Source organism: Lactuca saligna, chromosome 8, assembly GCF_052625555.1.
Source record: "Lactuca saligna cultivar CGN05327 chromosome 8, ASM5262555v1, whole genome shotgun sequence".
NCBI lineage: Eukaryota > Viridiplantae > Streptophyta > Magnoliopsida > Asterales > Asteraceae > Lactuca > Lactuca saligna.
The window spans coordinates 67,436,318-67,457,699 of NC_136424.1; the positions used below are offsets into that span (position 1 = coordinate 67,436,318).

The 21,382-nt window shown below is 36.5% G+C and overlaps 2 protein-coding genes across 3 annotated transcripts; both read right to left on the minus strand.

Moving 5' to 3' along the window:
- Positions 1-1,964: 1,964 nt before the first annotated feature.
- LOC145012781 (uncharacterized) lies at positions 1,965-4,294 on the minus strand. Its single transcript, XM_078971577.1, has 4 exons — positions 3,844-4,294; positions 3,296-3,762; positions 2,343-3,229; positions 1,965-2,273 (listed from the first exon to the last, which is right to left on the minus strand). Exons 3-4 carry the CDS (start codon positions 3,045-3,047, stop codon positions 2,031-2,033), a joined length of 948 nt encoding a protein of 315 aa, XP_078827703.1. The 5' UTR covers positions 3,048-3,229; positions 3,296-3,762; positions 3,844-4,294; the 3' UTR covers positions 1,965-2,030.
- A 1,146-nt stretch (positions 4,295-5,440) lies between these two features.
- On the minus strand, positions 5,441-15,606 carry LOC145010336 (piezo-type mechanosensitive ion channel homolog). 2 transcript variants are annotated; one of them, XM_078968892.1, is made up of 20 exons: positions 15,344-15,606; positions 15,135-15,263; positions 14,783-14,863; positions 14,522-14,678; positions 14,272-14,429; positions 13,912-14,068; positions 13,642-13,828; positions 13,431-13,546; positions 13,186-13,270; positions 12,877-13,092; positions 12,625-12,802; positions 12,285-12,413; positions 12,024-12,197; positions 11,712-11,942; positions 7,233-11,515; positions 6,977-7,135; positions 6,395-6,898; positions 6,141-6,282; positions 5,909-6,053; positions 5,441-5,811 (listed from the first exon to the last, which is right to left on the minus strand). In XM_078968892.1, exons 2-20 carry the CDS (start codon positions 15,181-15,183, stop codon positions 5,676-5,678), a joined length of 7,287 nt encoding a protein of 2,428 aa, XP_078825018.1. In that variant the 5' UTR covers positions 15,184-15,263; positions 15,344-15,606; the 3' UTR covers positions 5,441-5,675. The 2 variants fall into 2 exon arrangements, with proteins under 2 accessions (XP_078825018.1, XP_078825016.1); XM_078968890.1 differs by having other exon boundaries at positions 15,135-15,606.
- Positions 15,607-21,382: the final 5,776 nt, after the last annotated feature.

Genomic DNA, 21,382 nt, shown 5'->3' on the forward strand with positions numbered 1-21,382 from the left:
AATTAGGATATTGCATTAAAAAACTACAGGTACCAAAAGTGCAATTTCCTAAATTAAAAACTATTGGGACCAAAAAAAAAATTAGTTAATCCATTGTAAACAACAGGGACCAGAAATGTAATTAATAAATTTCCTTTTAGAATTAAGAACTATAGGGAGCAAAAGTGTAAATTGTTAAACTAAAAACTACGGGACCAAAAGCATAATTAGGCGATTTTCTGTAAATTAAAAGGATAGTATAACAACAGTAACCACAACTCATAATCAACTAACTGAATTATATAAAGGGAAATCTCCATTTTAGTCCTATTATTTTACCCGCGTTTATGATAAAGTCCTAAACTATTAAATGTTAACGAAAAAGCCTGAAATACCGGATAAAACGGCGAGTTGACCCAATTTACCCGGTTACCACTCTTGCAACCGGTGACAAATCGATGTGGCATTATTTTGCTTACATGGAAGTTGACTCAAACATACCTCTCTCTCTCTCTCTCTCTTTCTTTATTTACCTCAGTCTATTATGTTGAGAGTACACAAACCCTAAATCGACCGAATTGCAAGTTTTGAATATGGCCTCCTCCTCCTCCGTCTCCAACAGTAGTGTATATAGGTCAGCCAGGCAAGTTCGAAGAAGGTGCGATTGTGATGAACCAGTTAGCAGGTGGACTTCATGGAAGCCGAAGAACCCTGGAAGGAGATTCGTTGGTTGCCCCAATTACAAGGTGAGTATCTTCGAATCTTTGAGTGCGAGGTTTTTATCTTCATGGAAACGGAAGAACACTATATTAGTTAAATGTGAGGTTTTAATCTTCAAATCTTTGAAATTTCCATTAAACACCATAGTAGTTACACTGCAAAATGTCGTCCAATGCAGGATAAGGAAAAGGATTGCAAATTCTTTAAATGGATAGATCCTCCATTACCAAACAACTGGTACAAACAGATGATCTATGATTTTCACAACCAAGGAATTCATGGAGTCAATGATGAAGGGTTTGAAAACTTTATGGGTGAAGATGTGGAAGGAGTAGTGCAACAGATTCCTCTGCAAGTGGAAGGTGTAATGGTTCTTAAGGGATGGAAGATTTGGTGTTTGGTTGGTTTGATTGCAATTATTTGGGTTATGGTTATGTAATTTTAGGATGTTTACTTATGTTTCTATGTAATGTTAGGATTCCCTGTTTGTTTTGGAATGTAATTGTATGAATTGTGGAAAAATTGATCTTCTAATGTAATGGTATATGAGTATGAAATGCATATTTGGTTTGATTGCAATTGTTTGGGTTTTGGTTGTAATTTTTGGATGTTTAATTATGTTTCTTATGGAATGTTCATACCAAACAAATATAGGAAACTGCATTACAAACCATACAAAAGTACATACCAAATAACTATAGGAAATTGCATTACAAACTGATACAGATTCAGAATGGTTGGGCCTTGATATAAATAAGGGTCCCTATAAATAAACTAGGAATATTACATGTGCATTCTAGAAAGGGAAGAAGGGCAAAAATGGAAAGTGGCTAGAAAGGCAGTTAGAGAGAGAGAGAGAGAGAGAGAGAGAGTAGAATAAAGAGGGAAGAGTAATTTCATTTTGGGGATGTCGATTAAGTATTGTTCAATGTTCTTGGTTCTTACCATTTAGCTAGTGAGAGAGGGAGATTCCCTGGGATTGTTTGAGGTTATTGCTTCATTCAATATAGTTTGTAATTCATTTCATTAGATTTAATGATATCATCTTCTTCTTCTCTGATTCTTCCTATTTCTCTTATTTCATTATCTATTGATTTCTATTTCTCATCACAAACCATACAAAAGTACATACCAAATAACTATAGGAAACTGTTAGTGTTTGACTTTCAAAATAACATTATAAACCATACCAAACTACATACCAAAGTATGTCATAGTGTTTGACTTTCCAAAAAATTTACAAAAAGAGAAATTTTTACCCAAAGAGTTATATAAAGCCAACACAATGACTTAATTACAAAAAAAGGGCTACCATATCACAATCATTTGCCCTATTCAACATTAAGTGGTGTGCTTTCAGTCATCCCAAATTTGCTCACCACCTGCTTCTTCAACTTTAACTCAGTTATCCTCTCTGATGGCTTCCTCCTTCTGATTTGTTGGGTCTTCCTCATCGTGCTTTCTTGGGTGTTGCTCCTCATGATTTCTTGGGTATCCTCATCATTGACCTCTTCTTCATTGATCTCTTCTTCATTCACTTGTACTGTTTGAGTCTCTTCTTGAACATTGGTTTCCTGAATACAAAAACAAATAATTTAAAAAATTGGCTTCTATTTGTAATGCCCTTAAAATTAAACACTCACCACATTTAAACACCCAAACTCCTTCAATTGAGATTCATTAATTCCAAGAACAGACATTATTTCAGCATCACTGTAGTTTGATGACCTCAAATTTAGAATGGAACTTACTATTATATCCATATCTGATATATCAATTCCATCCCCCTCATCCACAACATCATGTTTAACCTCAAACTCAGGTTTAACCTCAAACTCAGGTTTAACCTCAACCTCAGGTTTAACCTCAAACTCAGGTTCAACCTTAGCATTAGGTTCACCTCTACCACCTCCTCTTCCACCTCTATTGCCTTTACCACCTCCTCTTCCACCTCTTCCTCCCCTTCCAACTCTTCTCCAATGGGTAAGATTAGGATCTAACTTAGGCCTTCCCATTTTCTTCTTTGGTTTTGGTTCAGGGATCACCTTGGGATTTTTGCAAGAGACCTTATTGTGACCCTTTTGCTGGCAGTTTGTACATTGGACAGTTCTGCCCTTAGACGATACTTGTGAAAACTTGTCCTCATGTTCAGAAACATGCCTCTTTCTCTTGATGGCTGGCCTTCCTGGCATCCTTCTTTCAATAGGTGGAAGGGGCTTTGGATAAGGAGATTCCACCCACATATTGCTACCATTGACTGGTAGTATGTTGGAACCATATGTTAACATATATTTCTCTTTACTAAACCAACTACTAATGTAGCTCACAGGATCTTGTTGTGTATACATAATGGCAGCTTGGGCATGTACACAAGGTATCCATGATACAGCCCACAAATTACAAGTACAAGAATACTCTTGTAAATTAACACAATAAGAGTAAAAACCATTCCTCACTTCAAAAGCAGTTACACCACTAGGATGAACATACTTCAAAAGCAGTTACACCACTAGGATGAACATACCAGGACCTGTAATTAAGAATACATCAGCATATGAAAAATAATATTAGTGAATTAAATTATAGGATAACTTACTTTAAACTTTCACCAAATGCTTCCATCTTCTTAATTGCTGCTGGACATATTTCAGTATCCCATTTTTGTCCTACTTCCTTTAGATTATAGAATCTTTCCATCATGTATAGTCGTATTTCCTCAAGCATAGTCAGTAGGGGCTTTTTTCTAGCATCCACGATAACTGCATTAAAACATTCAGCCATTCCATTTTCTACTGCCTCACATGCCAATCATCCACCATAGAAGGCCATGCACCATGAACTGGGATCCCTTGCCATTAGATGTTCATAAGCAGATGGACTAATATCACTAATCTTTTGCATGTTCATGTTGAACTCCCCTTCAACAGTTGATTTTGCAGCAGCCCATAACATATTTTTAAACAACACACCAGTATACACCTTTCTGAAGTTGGCATATATATGTCTGGCACATTGTCTATGTTGTGCAAGTGGTAGAACTTCCTTTGTAGCCTCAAGAAGACCCTATTCATAACAAACACAATTACATTAGATAACCTAAGTATGAAATATATAGTAAACAAATACTAAAGTTTTGTGAAGTACCTTGTGTTGATCAGAAATCACTACGATACCCCTTCCACCATCCAATTCTAAATCATCTCTTAACAATTCCAAGAACCATTTCCAGTTTACCTTGTTCTCTATTTCAACTACAGCCCAAGCAATGGGATACACTTGATTATTTGCATCTCTCCCTATAGCAGTTAACAATTCTCCCTTGCATTGACCTTTTAAAAAAGAACCATCTAGCCCAATAACCCTACGACAACCAACCTTCCATCCTTCTTTTATTGCCTTAAAACAGATATATATTCTTTGGAAAGTAGTTGTGTTATCCTGGTTTTGACTGACAGTAATTTTAATTGAACTACCTGGATTTGATCTCAACAGCTCACCACCATAATCCCATACTTTAGCGTAGTGGTCACTCAATCTCCCTTCTATCAAAGACATGGCCCTACACTTTGCTCTATAGCACTTTGACCAGGACACATTGCAGTGGAATCTACTTTGGATAATTACCTGCATTTCCTTACACTTCAAATTGGGCTTCCTAATCAGTTCTTTCAGAAACTGTTTCCTAACCATGTTGGACCAATAAGGCTGGTATTTCTGTAATTCCTAACACACTTATGTTTGTCAACAAGTTTCTTAATTTGAAACGACCTCTCAGTGTTCATCCACGAAGCCCTAACATTAAATGGACATTGAAATTTTTGTGGATCACTAGCACATGCAGCAACTAGCCTAAGACTGTCACATTTCTTGAACTTTATCTTATAACCAATATGAATAGCATGGTTAGTTAAACATAACTTTAGTTGATGGGGTGATTCATACCTCTCTCCCAGAAATGGTCTCATCTTGTTCCATTTAACCGTTGGATCGTGGGTGCTGTACTCGAACTCATGCTTAGAATCTTGCTCGCTTTCACTTGATACTTTTTCATCAGACCCACTTCCTTCTCGCATTAAGTCAAATTGATCTTCATTCTCCACAGCATCATCTTCATTTATGTCAACATCGTCATCCATATGTTCAATTTCAAGGATTGCAAAGTCATCACATTCTTCACCAGCTATGTCGGGACACAAGTTGTTCAAGAACGCATCATTGCATCTCTTGGTTTGCTTCTTCAAATCCTTGTCTACTTCAACATCAATAGTATCAAAATCCCAAACATCTTCTATTTGCAAAGCTTGGAAGACTCGAACTCGTGGCCACACTTGTCGTCTTCTTCACACGTAAAAAACCCTAATTTAATGTCGTCTACAGAGAAGATATTTCCATAAGTGTGTATGATTTACCGTTGAAGGAAAGGTTGTGTGATTTGGTCGACTCACCTTCCACCTAATCTCATTTAATGCCACATCGATTTGTCACCGGTTGCAAGAGTGGTAACCGGGTAAATTGGGTCAACTCGCTGTTTTATCTGGTATTTCAGGCTTTTTCGTTAACATTTAATAGTTTAGGACTTTATCATAAACGCGGGTAAAATAATAGGACTAAAATGGAGATTTCCCTTATATAAATTCACACGAGCAACTCCAAACACGTATTCCCAAACCACAAATACCAGTGTTACAATACAAGATGTGTGTGTACTGTGTACCTCTAAAATACCCTTTCAATTAAAGTATGAACAACAAGAGAATTGTGTTTATATTGTATTTGTATGTATATATGTTTACAAATAAAGAACTCAATGCAATCTCCCTATTAATTCATATATACACAGACAATGTTACAAGATTAATGAATCGATGATACACTCTCTTCCCCCCAAAAAAATTGAAGCTTGACACTTACCCTAATGTTAGCATCTGTATCGTTAGCCAGTTTATCTTTGACTTTGATTTTGACTTTCTATGGAGCTAGTCAAGGCTGGTGTACTCTAGCAGCATGTGTGGTGATCTGTATATTTTCACCAATGTCCAATACAGCACCTCCTCCACTCCAAGCTCCCCTTCTGCCCTTGCAGCATAAATATCCTCACAAATCGCAATCAATCTGCATCCAACAAAAACGTTCATTTACCATCACACCAATAAATGTACCATAATGAGAGTGGGACATGTATGGCCCCACACTGGGATGGAATAGGTACCTGTCACAAGAAGGAAGATTCTCATATGGGATTCTCATTCTCAGATCAGAGCACTGAAGCCTTATGAATCTACCAACTGCAAGCACAAATGTAATATACAGACCCCATATACTGAATTTACTCAGTGTCTCTCCAAGAAATCCCTCTGTAGTTTTTAGAAAAAAAAAAAATCAAAATATCAGTGTCATTAATTCATCACACAAAACTAACAAACCCGCGAAACATCACTTACGTGGCGTTTCTTCTGACACAACAATCGCCATGGGCCCCATCAAATCCCCACACACACTTGAATTCAACAGACTTATATCAAAAAAAGACCACCATTCCGACTCCCCACGGTTCAAAACAAGCATCCCATCCACACCATTAGCCTGCAAAACATCACCATTCACAAAGCTAAGCGAATACATTTACAGTTATACCCTTTTACTTGAACGTGTCATTATTTAAAAGAAGAGGAAGGGTAGTTTTGTCATTATATACCTCCTGGTCAAAGGGTCTGACGTCCCCAGAACCCGTAACACGAAAATACCTCGGATACGTGTTGTTTACCCTAAAACTGTTGCTAAAACCATCAAGAACCCGTTTAACTTGGGATGGGTCGGGAAGATCCGATTGATCTAAAGTTTGCCCAAACATGACAACTTCTTTATTTTTAGGCCTTTCTCGATTCAATATCCAATTAAACTTCATATCCATGCCCTTAGCAAGCGATTGACTGAATCTTGTCTGAACAACTTCTGGAACAAGCCATAGATCTGTCGCATCTCCTTGGCAGCAAATCACTTGAATATCATTCTCATTATATGATTCTAAATAACCATGAGGGTCAAGATTTTCAGAAGAACTGACATTCGTCCATGGAGTGATTGCACATAGAGTCGTTTGGTATAACATTATCCTTCCGCCCTCTGTTTTTATGTCGAATTGAATGCTCGCGTCGTTGATAGGGTTTGCAATGTTTGTCGGATTCCCGCTGCTATACATCTGTCAAGCAAATAAACTCCAGATTAATCTCAAAATCTTTGAAATAAAATGCGAAAAAAAAATTGATGGATTTCTTACAAGCATAGGAGCCCAGATGACGCATATTAATATGAAGAATAAGCATATCCCGTTGCAGAATTTCGTCACTTTGGTTTGCTTGTCTCCTTGTTTATGACCCGCCCTGTTTAAATCAGTGTCACATTTCACGAGGTACAAGCTTGCGTTTATGTCCTCCAACTACACAGGACAGATAACAAAAGACTATTAGACCAAAAAGGGCGGGAAAATGACGATGAAAAAGGGCGGGAGATAGAGAACAGGATACTATACTAACCTTGAGCCAGTCGTACATGGTCAACGTTGTGGTGGTGCATGACCAATCAAGCACACATCTTAACTCGTATAGGAATGGTAGGGCCCGATAGAGTCTGTACCCTAAATAGTTAACCCTGGTTACACTGCTGGTTAAAAATTGTCTGTACAGTGTGCTTTTATGTGGGACCCCCGATCGGATTTGCATGGCTTGAAAGGCGAGAGAAATCGCTTTCGTTACAAATATCGCACGAAGGGCAAACCCTGCTGCATTTTGCTGTGATGGCTTTGTGTTCCACGCGTAGTTTGTGACACAGATGGTGAAAAGAAGGAGGTTACAAATGTAAAATATCACTTTTCCAGTGGCGAATGAACAGAGGTAGATGATTCGATCAAGCACGATCAAGAAGAAGACTGCCATTAAAATGAAAACAAACTCTTTTGGGAACTGGTCTTCGAGTTGATAAACATCGAGTAATTCGCTTTTGTTTTTGATAACGGATTGGTAGAAGATTGCAATCAAGAAGAAAACGACCAAATCTGCACCGAATGTATACGCGTAAAGATCGATTTCTCTTTTTCCTCCACCGATTACTGAAATTATCGGGTATGGAAACCCGACCCGTTTGAAAATATCTTTATTTTGTGCTTCGATTATCTCCTTGGCTACATCTGCTGCAGGAGTCAAAGACTTGTACCTTTCGGTCAAAGTGCATTCGTCACGTGGTGATGAGTATACGACCTCGAAAACAGCCATGGCAATGTTGGAGTCTTCTGTACTCCTTTCGATGCTTTGAACTTGAAGAACACTGGGACACGGGCAAGTTTCCGGGTTGGGTTCTTTACATCTTGCATCATGAACAATTCTAAGAGCTTGGTTTAGACCCGATTCGATTCTCGCGGGTTGAATCCCGTCTTCCGGACGCAAACAAACATCCATTGATAACTGGATAAAGTAAGGTGGCGATTCCGCTTCTTGTGTTAAAGATTTCCAGTATCGAGTACAGTTTCTGATTATCAATATAGCCAAGTTTTTTGCGGGTAGGACAATCTTTCGAGCCTTTTCTTTCCAATTTGAACTTGAAAGAAACTCGTTTTGGTTTACGATTCCTGTGGTAAGACTGCTGAATTCCGTTGATGAAACCAATCCGCTGTCTTTTGCGGTTATCGAGCTTTGAATCAGGGTGAATAGGTACACCAGAAACAGAGGAAACAAACTGATTACAAAAGACGCGGTTATTTTTTTCGCTGGAAAACCCCATTCCGTCAGAAAAGCCGATTGGATTGTGAAACCGCAGTGTTGGATGATGATCTGATACATGTATTGAATCAAGATGTAGAACTCTGTGTACATCAGCATTACCACCCAGAAAGTGTAACTTGGTCCCGTATTGACACACAGTGCGTACAAAAACAGAGCTGCAAGATACACCATTGAAAGCAGGCTAAAGTTCCAAAGATAGACCAGAAGGAAACAACAATAGCAAACAATATCGTTGTTTGACCGCATTTGTGCCCAAATATGTCGAAAGATTTGACCGATGTGGATGCTCGGTGACTCAGAACTCATTCTACTTCTCTCGGATTCCACCGAACCTGATCGATCAAAATCCGTGTAATCTTCGTCTTGGTGTTCGACCTCATGTATAACAGGAACCGAAACCGGAATTGGGACATCGGAATCAGAACCGGAACCGGAATCTTGAGGAGGAATGTTGAAGTAGTTTGCTAGATTCGTAACCGCCTGATTCCCGATCGATTGCACCTGCGAAACACCGTCTCCAATCAACTGTACAGCAGAAATCAAAGACCTTTCCTTTTTCCCCTTATTTTTCTTTTCAATTTCCGGAATATCCTCTTCAGTGATTTCAGAAAGTGATATTTTTCTCGGAGATTGCATCGCCGATAAACTCTCGAAAGGAAACATCGGGTCACCAGAATGTTCGCGGTCAATACTTCTCCGCCTCCTTAACCCTTCCCAGTGCGGCGACCCATCACTACCACCACCCGCCACCGGTGCCGGTACCGGAGCTGGTTCCGTACTATGAAGCTGAATCTGTAAATTGAGCATCTCAGATTTCATCTTTTCAACTTGCAAATTCCTCTGTCTTTTCTTCTCTTCAGCTTCACGAATGTACTGCAATTGTGCGGTTTTCCAAGCCGCCTTTTTCTCCTGTTCGCGTACAATCGCACCGATTTGCTCGGCTTCCAAATACCGGAAAACATAATCGAATTCTTCAGAAGCAAACATATAAGATTGCAAAGACACCAATATAAATATTATGATTTCAACCAATGCGGAACGTGACGTGATTTTGAACCCGTAATCATACTTATAAAACCCGATAACTTCATAAATATAATCAACCGTGTCGCATTTTCCTTCGTTAAAAGAACCAATAAATGGCGATTGATAAGTCAACGAAAGCACGATGACCAAAAAGTTATATATCCGCAACCATCTAAAGATCTTGTTCTTCTTTTTCAAAATCGTGAGCCTCATTCGAAAGAAAATCAACGCGAACGCAAGATATCCAAGGTGTAAAATATCATATTCAAGTGTTCCAGTTATTAAAACCAACGCGAGAACAAGATCCAACAAATGGCAATAACAGTATAACCGAAGATAGTCAAGAAAAGTCCACATTGACTTTGTTTCAAACGAGAGGTCCCGCCACACAAACGCGTTTTTCCTTTGCGATAACATTTGTCGATAAGTAAACGACCCGGAAAAACTTCCGAACCGATCCGCCCGTAATTTGAAACACGCGAACATGAAAACCAGAAAGTAACTGCTCAAGACCCGCGGGTCGTCCACGGTTAACCCGAGCCAGCAGTCAAGACAATAGCTGAAGTACAAATCAGAGCTCCGCCAGCAGTCGTGGCAGCGCGTGGTGGTTTCCGGGATGGTGTTGCGCCAGGTGGCGAAGTATTCGAGTACGAGTACAGTGGCGAACATAAAGACAAATAATGGCCATGCTTTGCGTATAAACTGGCGACCTAAAAGCACACATGCAGCAAGTGATGCGATGTACAGCATTGACACGATGTTTAAAAGTGCAAAACTTGTAAGAAGCAACACGATCATTGTGATTTCAAGCCCGAAGAGAATAAACATGTTTTCCATCCAGAATTTCAAGTAGACTTTCAATGAAGTTTTTTGCATTTCGAATCGTTCTTTTCTCAATGCAAGAACCCGTTTTTTATTCCATTTATGGCTCTCGTTACTACCCCAAAGATACCCGAGAAGATTCCGTTTGCTACTACTTTCCGGAATCCCGGTTTTCTTACCGGAATCATCGATTCCAATTCCGGGCCATGAATTACTCGTTTTGATCTTGGTTTTTTCTAAATTTCGGGCAGACACATCCAAGACAACGGGCAGCACGTCTTCTTCTGAAAAAAACAACGGGCAGGGTTCTTCCCATTGACCGACACCCGAGAGCCAGCTAGGCATCAGTTCGAGCCAATGAAAGACATTGTATTGAAGCGTACAAGCTGCAACCACTAAAACTTTAGCCCGCAATCCGGCTTCCACCCCCCAAAACCCAGGCTCATACACTTTCAACCCAAGAAAAACGGATACATCATAATATTTTTGACCCGGGAACATATGGATCCGTTTACCCAACATTTGAAACAAATACTCAATTGTAACAAGAAACCCCGTGTATGCCAGAAACGATTTCGATGGGACCCGCGAAGCTTTAGGTAAAAGTGAACAGAGCACAATACCAAGAAGATACACGAACCCAAACGCGCTTATTGGTGATAAAGCAGCGTAAAACATCGCGACAAATAAAATCTTTTGACTATGCCAAATCAAAAGCCTTCTGATAAACCCGATTACACCAAACTGTATTCGATTCGGATCTTCAACAGTTCGAAACCTGCTTTGTCTTCTCTCGTAGCTATAAAGTTGCATAACAATGGTGATTGCTAATGGCTCTGAGACATTTTTCAACAGTGAAGCTTGAGGATTGTATCCGAGGATTGTGTAGAGATCGATGTTTTCGGATACCCAGATCTCGAAAGATGGAAAGATGCTTAAACTGTAGATGAGAATGAACATGGTGATGGCGTATGCTTTTAATGGGAACCATAATCGGCGTTTTGTTTTCTGAACAAGTTGTCGACCCGTAATCCAGAAGAGAAGAAGGAAAATGAACCCGAATGATACAAAATTTGGGCTTGCCATGTAGACTGTGATGAGTATTGTTATAAACGCGATGTATGTGCCAAATGACCTGTATAAAGATAGAAATTTCTGCCCGATTGCACTTAGATATGAAGCCACTTTCCTCTCTGAAAGAAAAAAGAAAAAAACACGTGAATATTCACTATTAGTAAATCTTGATACAGTGTAAGGGATGCGTGCTTTGAAACAGATTATTGCAACTTGAATAAGTGGAAATAGAATTAAATAATCAGTTTGAATTGAACATGCATCCAAACACCCATTAAGACATGATGAAATTTAATGTATGACAAAAGTAAAGACCTTGAGATGGAGTATCATCGTTGATTCTTGTTCCCGATGCATAAACAGACAACAAAACCGATTTATTCAAACCTGCTTTCAGGATACTGAATCCAACAGGAGGATATGGTGTATGCTGTACAATTGCTGAGAATGAAAACAGCATTTTATACCCGTGTTTATCAATGGCACAAAAGCACGCAAGCAAAGCTATTTCAAGAAAATCCCATGAGCTACCATGTTCACGAAGACCTGTAGCAAATCTGGTCAGATATTTAAAAAAAGAAAAATGCAACATAATAAAAAATAGTCTAATAGAACCATTAGACATACCCAATTGAGATAAAACTTCCATAGTTATTGAGCCACTTTTCTCCAATGCTTGAGAGACGAGAGTTATTTGAAGAGAATACAACAAAGCAAAATGAAGCTCGCATAAAAGAAGTAAGACGTGGCGTACTTTGTTGCTGATTGTGTGGCTCAAAAGATAAAGGAAAAAGAATATCACTGGATCAAAGAATTAGGGTTTTATATTAGAGACCTTGTTCTGAAAATTGGATTAATAAAAAGATTAAAATTAAAATTAAAACGTACTGTATATAGCATGGATAAAACCGGGTTTCATAGCAATGAGAAATATGAGCACCAGCATAATAGCACGAGAGCATTTTCGTAGTCCCCAAGCAATTGTAGCCACAATCAGCACTTTTGTTTCTTCTTTAACTACAAGAAATAGCAACTTGTGTTCATTCATTTGTTTTAACTGCAAGAAAAAGAAGTTAATCTTGGAAAAATAGGTATTTTGCAAGATCCATTGGCAAAATAAGTGGTTATTTTGTGATAAAAGTTGAAAGGAGATCATTTAGTGATATTACCTTTCCCATTTTTGGTTATTTTTGTGTTTATCCCTAAAAAAACATAATCATCTACTGACCTTCATGATTTACATCTCCATTTGAGGCCTCATGGTCCTCATCAGAAATGTAAAGAAAAACAGAATTGTTGACAAGATTCCCAAGGGCAACCAAAACCCCAAGACAAAACTGAGCAAGTATAAAGAACCCTGGAATCGGATAATGCCACAATCCCACCATTTCCCAAATCTCCATATCCTATTTAACCAAATTCAAAGTCAAAAAAAAAAAAAAAAAAGAAGGAAAGAAGGTGAATAATAAATATTGTTTACCTTTCCAAGTTCAAAGTTGAGGTATGCAAATGCAACATTGAAGATATATGTGCTAACAGCCCATAAGAGAATGAAGATGAGAAGCAGCCCATTTAATCGGTGCAATTGGAATAATGATGGGAAAGCAAATATAATGTAACCCACATATACAAGTAACCCAAACGCACATACACTTGCAAAATAGAAGCTCCATAAAGAAAGTGCAAACAAAGACACCTGTCAATTTCATCACTGAAAATTTAACAAATAAGCCCAAACAAATATAACTGCTTTCAACCTAACACACAATTGTATTTCAAGGGTATATACCGGAACTCCATATGTGAAGAAGTTGATACTGAATGTCCTAAAAACAGCACCTCTCACTAAAAGATTTGTGTGTCTTACACCAGATCTGCAAATAACATCACATTTAATTACAGAGTCAGTAAACTGCATTTTTTGGAACAGGGGTCAAATTTGCTAAAATCAGCTATACTCAGGGACCAAAAATGTGATTTACATTTACTCCTAATTAAATATCTCTTTTGCAAAAAAAGGGGGGGATTAATTACCTTGATTCACGAACAAAAAAAGAGTCCTTTAAGGGCAGAAGATGCTCAGTTATGTTGCCTTCACTTGTGGACATGATGGAATCCATTTCTTCCAAATCATGTTTGACAAAAGATAACTGTGAATCACCAAAAGCGAATGAAAAATTAAGTATGAGTTTTAGAAATAACAGAAGTAAAAGGTTACATAATAATAAGAAAAAGCACACGATACCATGAAGCAATATATGATTAATGAAGCAGCAGAACAAAACTGTGTCCACTCAGAGGTTGTAGAGATTTTGTAGAGGCCAATGAAATCAGCTATTGTAGAAATGAAGTTTGGGAAGTCTAGGGGAAGTTGATAGATGTATAGCAACAAAATATTTAACCCCGCATAAAACCAGAGATATCTCCACCACCTTCATTATGATGTAAACAAACTGTCAACAACTAGGAATGTAACATGTAACATGTAAAATTACCAAACTATCCTTGAGATTACCTGAAGAGGCCATGAAAGTTGCTTGTTAAGGACCAATCAACAAGGCCCACACAACTACAAACAAAAAAGGGCAAAGAAATCCAAGAAGAATTGCTGATTCCAACAACCAGTTGAACAGCAGGCAACAGCAAGCAGAAAGCAACCTTCAAGTGTGAACCTTCCATTTCCATATCATCAAAGCTTCATAAGTTGTTGAAGTTTTCAAGTAAACAGGCAAAATGCAAGATATTTTGTACTTATGAAAAAATCTACCCAAGTTTGTATTTGGATGGCATTGCTATAATTGGAAAGATATTTCAAAGTATTTCTTGTATTTAACCCTATTCTAAAACTGAGGAGCTAAATCAAGTTGTTACTAACCTAATCGGTCAAAAGCTGATGATGAACTCCCGAATAACGAAGTGCTGTGTATAAACAAACCTAATCTGCTTTCATGGAGTTCAATAAAAGCAGCGAATGCAACTAGTAGTTGAACAATCAAAAGATAAATCACTATGGGTGATCTCCATGTTGTAACTCTGAAAAAACAAAAACAAAAAAAACATACCTCATGAGTCTGCATAATATAATAATCACAATAAATGACTGAAAACTGGATTCAAAATCTCACATCATAAATCCTATGAGCTTTGCCCACCAAGGTTCTTCTGCATTGCAGCCTCCACACTCAATAGCCCATGTGATTAGAAATGTTGTTTGTGAAAGGATTACAAGAAATGAGAAGAGTATGATAATCCATAGTAGTGGTCTCCCTCTGGATTGAAATCCTACAAAACATAATGATTATGATTTGCAAAATACACATGGAAAGAGATATTTGTTAGGTTAAAAGTTTAATCGAGAATATAGAAGACTAGATGAAATGCTTTACCTCGTTTAGGAGGAGTGAAAAGAATAAGTAGAGCCGCTAGCAAATTTCCGAGAGAGATCAAACTCCAGTTGAGTAAAGCGGCTGCAAGAGCATAAAGAACGAGAACGTATAAGACAATGAATTACAGACCTCCATTGCAGTTCACAATTGAACATTTAAGTGTGAACTGAATCGTTTTCAACTTCAAAATTGACAAGAACTACTTCCTTTGGATAAAAAAACAAACTTCAAAACTACATTAAACTATCTCAAGTACCAAAATTTACAGACATTTTGGGGTTAAAAACAAAATCTATGTTAGAAATTATCTAGGTTTAAAGCTCTAAATCATAAGTGGGATGAAAGAAGATACCTGTTAAGAGCAGTACAGGCAAAATAAACCCACCAAGAAATCTCCCCATAATTCGCGCTGGTAGATTCAAAAGAAGATCGGTTCATACCACGTTCAGGTCAATCAAATCACCCGGACTTCAAACTTAATCTGGTTTTCACATGAAATTACAGAAAACCCAATCAGGTTAACTTCGTAAGCTGAAATTTTCATCGACAAACTAAACTCACAGAGAAGAAGGCTTTGTTTTGGGTATTTGATTGGGTTTTGCTGAAGTAACGGGTGAGAAACTGAAAGTCAAGATACTATCGGATCTTAAATTCAACTGTGGGGTAATTATTTATTGGTGGGTGTACAGAGTTGAGGGATAGAGGTAAGTTGATCTGTGGAGGTTTGAAGAGGGAAAGCGGATATGTAGCAATCTATTGAGAATAGGGTTCAAGATTTGAACGCATGTATTCGTTAGATTGATGCACTGGTTTTGTTGGGTGTTGTAGCCTTGTAGGACCAAAGTCCTGGCTTGTTTGATATTTGAAGGAAAAGGTTTTTTGTTTGGAAGATATTTTCTTGTGGTTTTCCTTTTCAAATATAAACATTACATTTTTATTAGAATATTATATTTTTAATTATATTTTTAATTGGTTTAGTAAGACATATGTGTTTTCTAAAATATATTAAACTGTAGTATTATGTTTCTATTGTTTTAATTAAAAAAAATTGTTTTAAAAAAATTGGTAGATATCTCAAAATATGTTATTATAAATTTTATTAAACAATTGATAAATATTATCTCTTTCAAAAAGATTTTATAAATAAGAATTATAAGTTACAAATTTGTTTTTAACGTTTTGGTAGTCGACAAAAGCCATACTCTTTCGTACAAATTCCAAACACCTTATGTTTTTTCAAAAGAATTTATTTTCCTTCTACTTTGCTAGAAATGAGAATGTAATGTTCAATGCAAAAACCACATTTGTCGTTGTAAAGCAAAAAACTACAATTCTTTTTCTATTAAAAAAGTATAAAAAACAAAACCAAAAACTGAAGTAATAGCAAATAAGAGTTTGATTTGTAACAGCAAGTTGAAGATAAGGTTGAGTTGACATATAAAATAGTGTCATAGAAATACAACACTTACAGTCCATTTAAAATCTAAAAAATCTAGAGTGGAAAAAACTATTTTTATTGTATTTTCCACATAAAGAGGTAATATTATATATAATAAATAATATCACTTGTTTAATAACAAATCATAGTATCCTATTATTATTTGTTTTCTTTATTTATTATTCTTTATGATTTATTTATTTTTTTAATGCATTTTATTTTGCCATATATCTAATTATAATATTGCATTTTTAACTTTTGTTTCTTATTAAATATTTTACATTAAAAGATCTATCAAGCAGGAAGATTCGTCTCTTTGTGATGCCGCAAACAACCCCATTGATTCCGACAACATTGAGTTTTTTGGATGATAAGACCAAGCATTTAAGTACCTAATTGCAGAGAAAAAAAAAAGCATTAAACTTCATTCACATGAAACATAAATTCTTGACTCATATTGTTGGTACCAACTATTTTTTTTAAAATACCATGAAGGTATCATGGGGCATTTCATATCTAGAGTACCACAAAGGTATCATGGAACCTTTCATTTCTTTGTCTACTTTATTCAGAAGGAAATTTGTGGACCATGTGTTTGTTCACACATATGAAATCGAACATGAAAAGGCAAAATCCTTATGCCAATGGCAACAGGTTCAAAATTACATATATCTGAATTTTGGATATTGTATTTTGATATTTGAATTCGTATTCAGATTCGAAATCTCAAATACTAAAAAATTTTGATATAGATACCAAAATTACAACTTACATATTATTATCTTTTAAACAATCTCATTAAATAGTTATTCTTTATTTATTTAATATCACATGTAAGATCATATAACAAATGTCAATTTATTTATTAGTTGAATACAATAAAAAATAATAATAAAAAAAAAAAGGAACCGTTGTGAATGAACTCCCTTATATTTCTTCAATTGTTGTATCGAAGACTTGTATAACAAATATATAAAAATATTTATATGGATTTTCGATGATTTAAATATCTTTTTTTGGAAAATCACTATCCAAATTCATATAAAAGAATCATGTATCTAAAATTTTGAGTAATTTCGATTCTGATTATTGAGTTTAGATAGATTTTTGAGAAGCTTACAATATATGGCTTACTAAATATTAGTTATTTCGATTATGATTATTGAGTTTTGATAGATTTCTCAGAAGCCTACAATATATGACTCACTAAAGATTAGTTACATCACCGATGAACATGTTCTTAATCATTCATGTATTCGGTATTCTCAAGAGTTTGATTTGATTGTAAACTAACAAACAAGTTAGATATAAACTTTAACTTATGTATTTTTTAAATTTCATTCTACGAAATATTGGTGTTTTTCATTTGAAAAATGTGATTTACGTTTAACCACATATAAACATGATTGTTTTGTATTTGAATTTAATGAAATAAGTTATGAAGATGTTATCTCAAAAAAATAAAGTTTGAACATATCTATTCAGGAATAGTTTTCAAAAAAATAAAGTTTGAATATATATATATATATATATATATATATATATATATATATATATATATATATATATATATATATATATTAGTAGGATACCCACGCGATGCAGCGGCATGAGATAATTTCTTTCGGCGATTAAGGTTTTTTCAGCAGTTTGGTTCGAGATAAAAATATGGCATCTAGTGATTAGTTTCTTTTTAACAGTTGGCGAATAGTTTATTTAGCGGGTGGATGATAATTTCAACTTGACAATTAAATTTCTTTGTAAACATGTAGTAGTTAACAAAAAAAAACCTTTGTTTGTGGTCCTTTTGTTATTAAAATTAATGGCTAATTAAATACAAACTCATGTTAACATTCCGTTTGAAATTAAATAAAATAAGTAAATAAATAAATAATTCTAAAACCCTGAGATATAAATTATATTTTATTTTATATTATTGTAGCCAAAGTCAATAATAATTTAGCAAAGTATTGGCTTCGGGGAGTTAAACATCATAATTTTGAAATTGGGGATTAAAAGTGTAAGTTCGGATTGGTTTTGTAAATATTTTCAGAAGTTAGTGAGTGTTTGGTAAATAATGGACTTCAAAATTTAAAGATTTTGGAGGCTAAGGGGCTGAATGGTAATATATAGACTTAAGTTGAAAATATTTTGTAGAGGAGGGGCTATTTGGTTAAATTTGGAGTTAATTTGAAAGAAAAAGGAAAAAGAGGGACTGATTGTGTCAACATGGGATGAAGTTCTTATGGAGTCAGGGTATATAACTCATCACCCCCCTTAACCCTAACCCTAGTAGTGTTCATAAGCCGCCACCTTATATCCCCTAACCTCCGGCCGCCGCCTTTTTATTTGTCGAAGCCGGAAACCACCAAAGGAGCACCGAAACTTCCATCGTTCTCGTCTCACTGCCGGCGAAAGCATGGGTTGCGAAGCACAAGCCAACACTATGAAGTTGGGAGACCGGTCGAACTGCAACTGTCGGGAAACGAAGTTGCAGGTGTTGTTGTCGTCGTTCTCTAGCTAGACTGCTCTTCTCGTCGCTACATTGCCACCTCCAAGAGGACGAAGCCATCGTCGCTCGCGCCTTCTCTCTGCCACCTTGTGACATCCTCATTTTCACGACTAGAAAATACCGATTTGTTTATGCTTATATTTTGAAAATCAGAGTAACCTTTTAAAGAAAAGTGTTTCGTAATTTGTTCCCAGAAAAAACATGATAAATACGTTATCAAAGCATTTCCGAAGAATGTATTTTATTCATTTTAAAACATTGGGATGTCGTCGTCAATACAGAAACATAAGCATAAACAGACTTTACATTTGTTATCACTAGTGATTTATATCTCCTTAATCTCTCAGTGTAATGTAACTTCATATCGATACCTGTGATACAAATAAACCGAATGGGTCAGATTGGAAAATCTGGTGAGTACATAGGGTTTTCAGCCCACAATAATATAATTATTATGTTTAAACATCAAACAATCAACCCAATTACCCATCCCCATTATATTCTTTATTCTTAAGGATCTATCCTAAGAATCAGCTATTCCTCGTTCAGTCGTTCCTAAGGATTATCCTAAAGAATAGGCACGAAGTCCATCGTCGCCAATATTTATACAACAGGCACTAAGTCCATAGTCATCAGGGTTTATACAATAGGCACTAAGTCCATAGTTGTCAGGGTTTAGGCACTAAGTCCATAGTCGTCATGGTTTATACAATTGGCACTAAGTCCATAGTCACCAATGTTTACTTATATCCTATTTCATCCCTCCTCATTCATCTACCCATGTTTTACCCAACATATTCGTAGATATAAAATACATATAAAGTTTAGGACCTTATAATTGGTAAACAAGTTGTACCAGACGCTTTTCTGCAATAAAATCATGTGCAAGCTTGTTTCAATTTTGTTTCTACTCCGATTCTTATTCTATTTGATTGTTTAATTGCTTAAAGATCCGTTTTAGTACCTTACAATTGGTATCAGAGCAAAACCAATGTCAAAGCATCTTACAATCAAGTTTTTGACCATTTAAACTCGTGTTCTTCACTGTTCGAGACTGGGTTTGGCACTTTCGCTGTTAAAAGGGATCGAATCCTCTTCAAAATCATGTTTTCGTGAACCTCTGGGAGTTTACTGCCACAAGCTTACGACTGTAAACCTAGTTTACAGCCGTAAACTCAAGAACATTAAAGGACCGCAAACTGTGTATCTTCAATAACCGTAAACTAAGCTTCAAAAACCGTAATCAGTGCAACTTTATTAACCGTAAACACTCAGACCATAATCTCTCGACCGTAAACTAATTTTATGGCCGTAAACCCCATCTTGACCGTAAACTCAAGTTTTTACCTAAAAATTGAATTTTTGACAATTTTGTTATAAATCTTTACCTCAAAGCTTAATAATCAATGAATTCTCAAAGCCAAACACATCATCATGAGCCGGATTTTGTCATGGGCACAACTATACGCATTCCAATACTTCTGTCTGCAGATGGTTTTCATGAGTGGAAATACAGGATTGAGAAGTATATTAAAATGAAAGACTCCAAGGTTTGGAGAAGCATCATCAAGGGTCTTGTCCGAATTACCACCACTGTTGCATGACAACTAACTGACAAAGCAGTTGAGAACTATACAGATGAAGACTTTGAAAAAGTTGAGGAACAGGAAAGGGCATTGGCCACTCTGACCATGGCTTTATCTCTGGATATAGCTCAAGGTTTCAGAGAGTATACTTTAGCTAAAGCCTTGTGGGAGGTATTGATTAAGATATATGAAGGAAATGAATATATGAAGGAAAGCCGCCAGGATATGCTGCGTCAAAGGTTCAATATGTTCGACTACATTCCCGAAGAAACCCTAGAGGCACAGCTGCAGTGATTCACAACTCTCACTACCGAAATGAATATAGATGGGATCTTCTTAACTAAATCTGAGATAAACAAAAAGCTGATGAATGCTCTTCCAAAGTCATGGGACGTGAATGTAGCTGTTAGTAAGAAGACCAAGGATCTAGATCGCATCACTCTTGCTGAAACAATGACGATCATCAAAGCTTGTGATATTGATGATAAACAGCGAGAGATTAACCATGTGAATTCGTACTCGACTGCAAATCTCAGAATTACATGTCAATTATTAAGCTGATCCTTCCTCCAACAACGCTCTTTCATCAATCATTCCTTCCTCAGGTCAAGCATTTGTTGTTCAACAACCTCAGATCCCAACCATTACTGCTGCGTCATCCATGCCTCACTCGCAAAGCTAATTACATGTCAATTATTAAGTTGATCCTTCCTCCAATGTACCAGTTCTGCCCTCTTCCTCAAACACAAAGGAATGTGATGACAATCTTGCCTTCGCCATAGGACTAGTGAACTGCTATAATGCTCTTGTTGCTGGAGATTTTCCACCTCAGTTGTCATTTGCTGATTTGGATCAGATTCATCCATAAGATGTGGAAGAGATGGACATCACATGGTAGATAGCTATGGCAGTATTCAGAGCTAAGCAGTTTTTCAAGAAGACTGGGAAGAACAACTGGGCTATGAATGCTGATAAAAAGGCGGGGTTCAACAAAGGGAAGTTGCGTTGTTTCAGTTGTCACGAGCCAGGACATTTTGCTCGTGAGTGCCCAAAGTCGGATATAA

Excerpts from the sequence above, each read along its gene's own strand:
- LOC145012781 (XM_078971577.1), bottom strand. The coding sequence starts at position 3,047 with ATGTATACACAACAAGATCCTGTGAGCTACATTAGTAGTTGGTTTAGT. Across the intron at positions 2,274-2,342 it reads AGTTTGGGTGTTTAAATGTG|GAAACCAATGTTCAAGAAGA; the intron begins GTGAGTGTTTAA and ends TTTTGTATTCAG.
- LOC145010336 (XM_078968892.1), bottom strand. The coding sequence starts at position 15,183 with ATGGGGAGATTTCTTGGTGGGTTTATTTTGCCTGTACTGCTCTTAACA. Across the intron at positions 11,943-12,023 it reads GGAAGTTTTATCTCAATTGG|GTCTTCGTGAACATGGTAGC; the intron begins GTATGTCTAATG and ends GATTTGCTACAG. Across the intron at positions 6,054-6,140 it reads TGTGTCAGAAGAAACGCCAC|AGGGATTTCTTGGAGAGACA; the intron begins GTAAGTGATGTT and ends TAAAAACTACAG.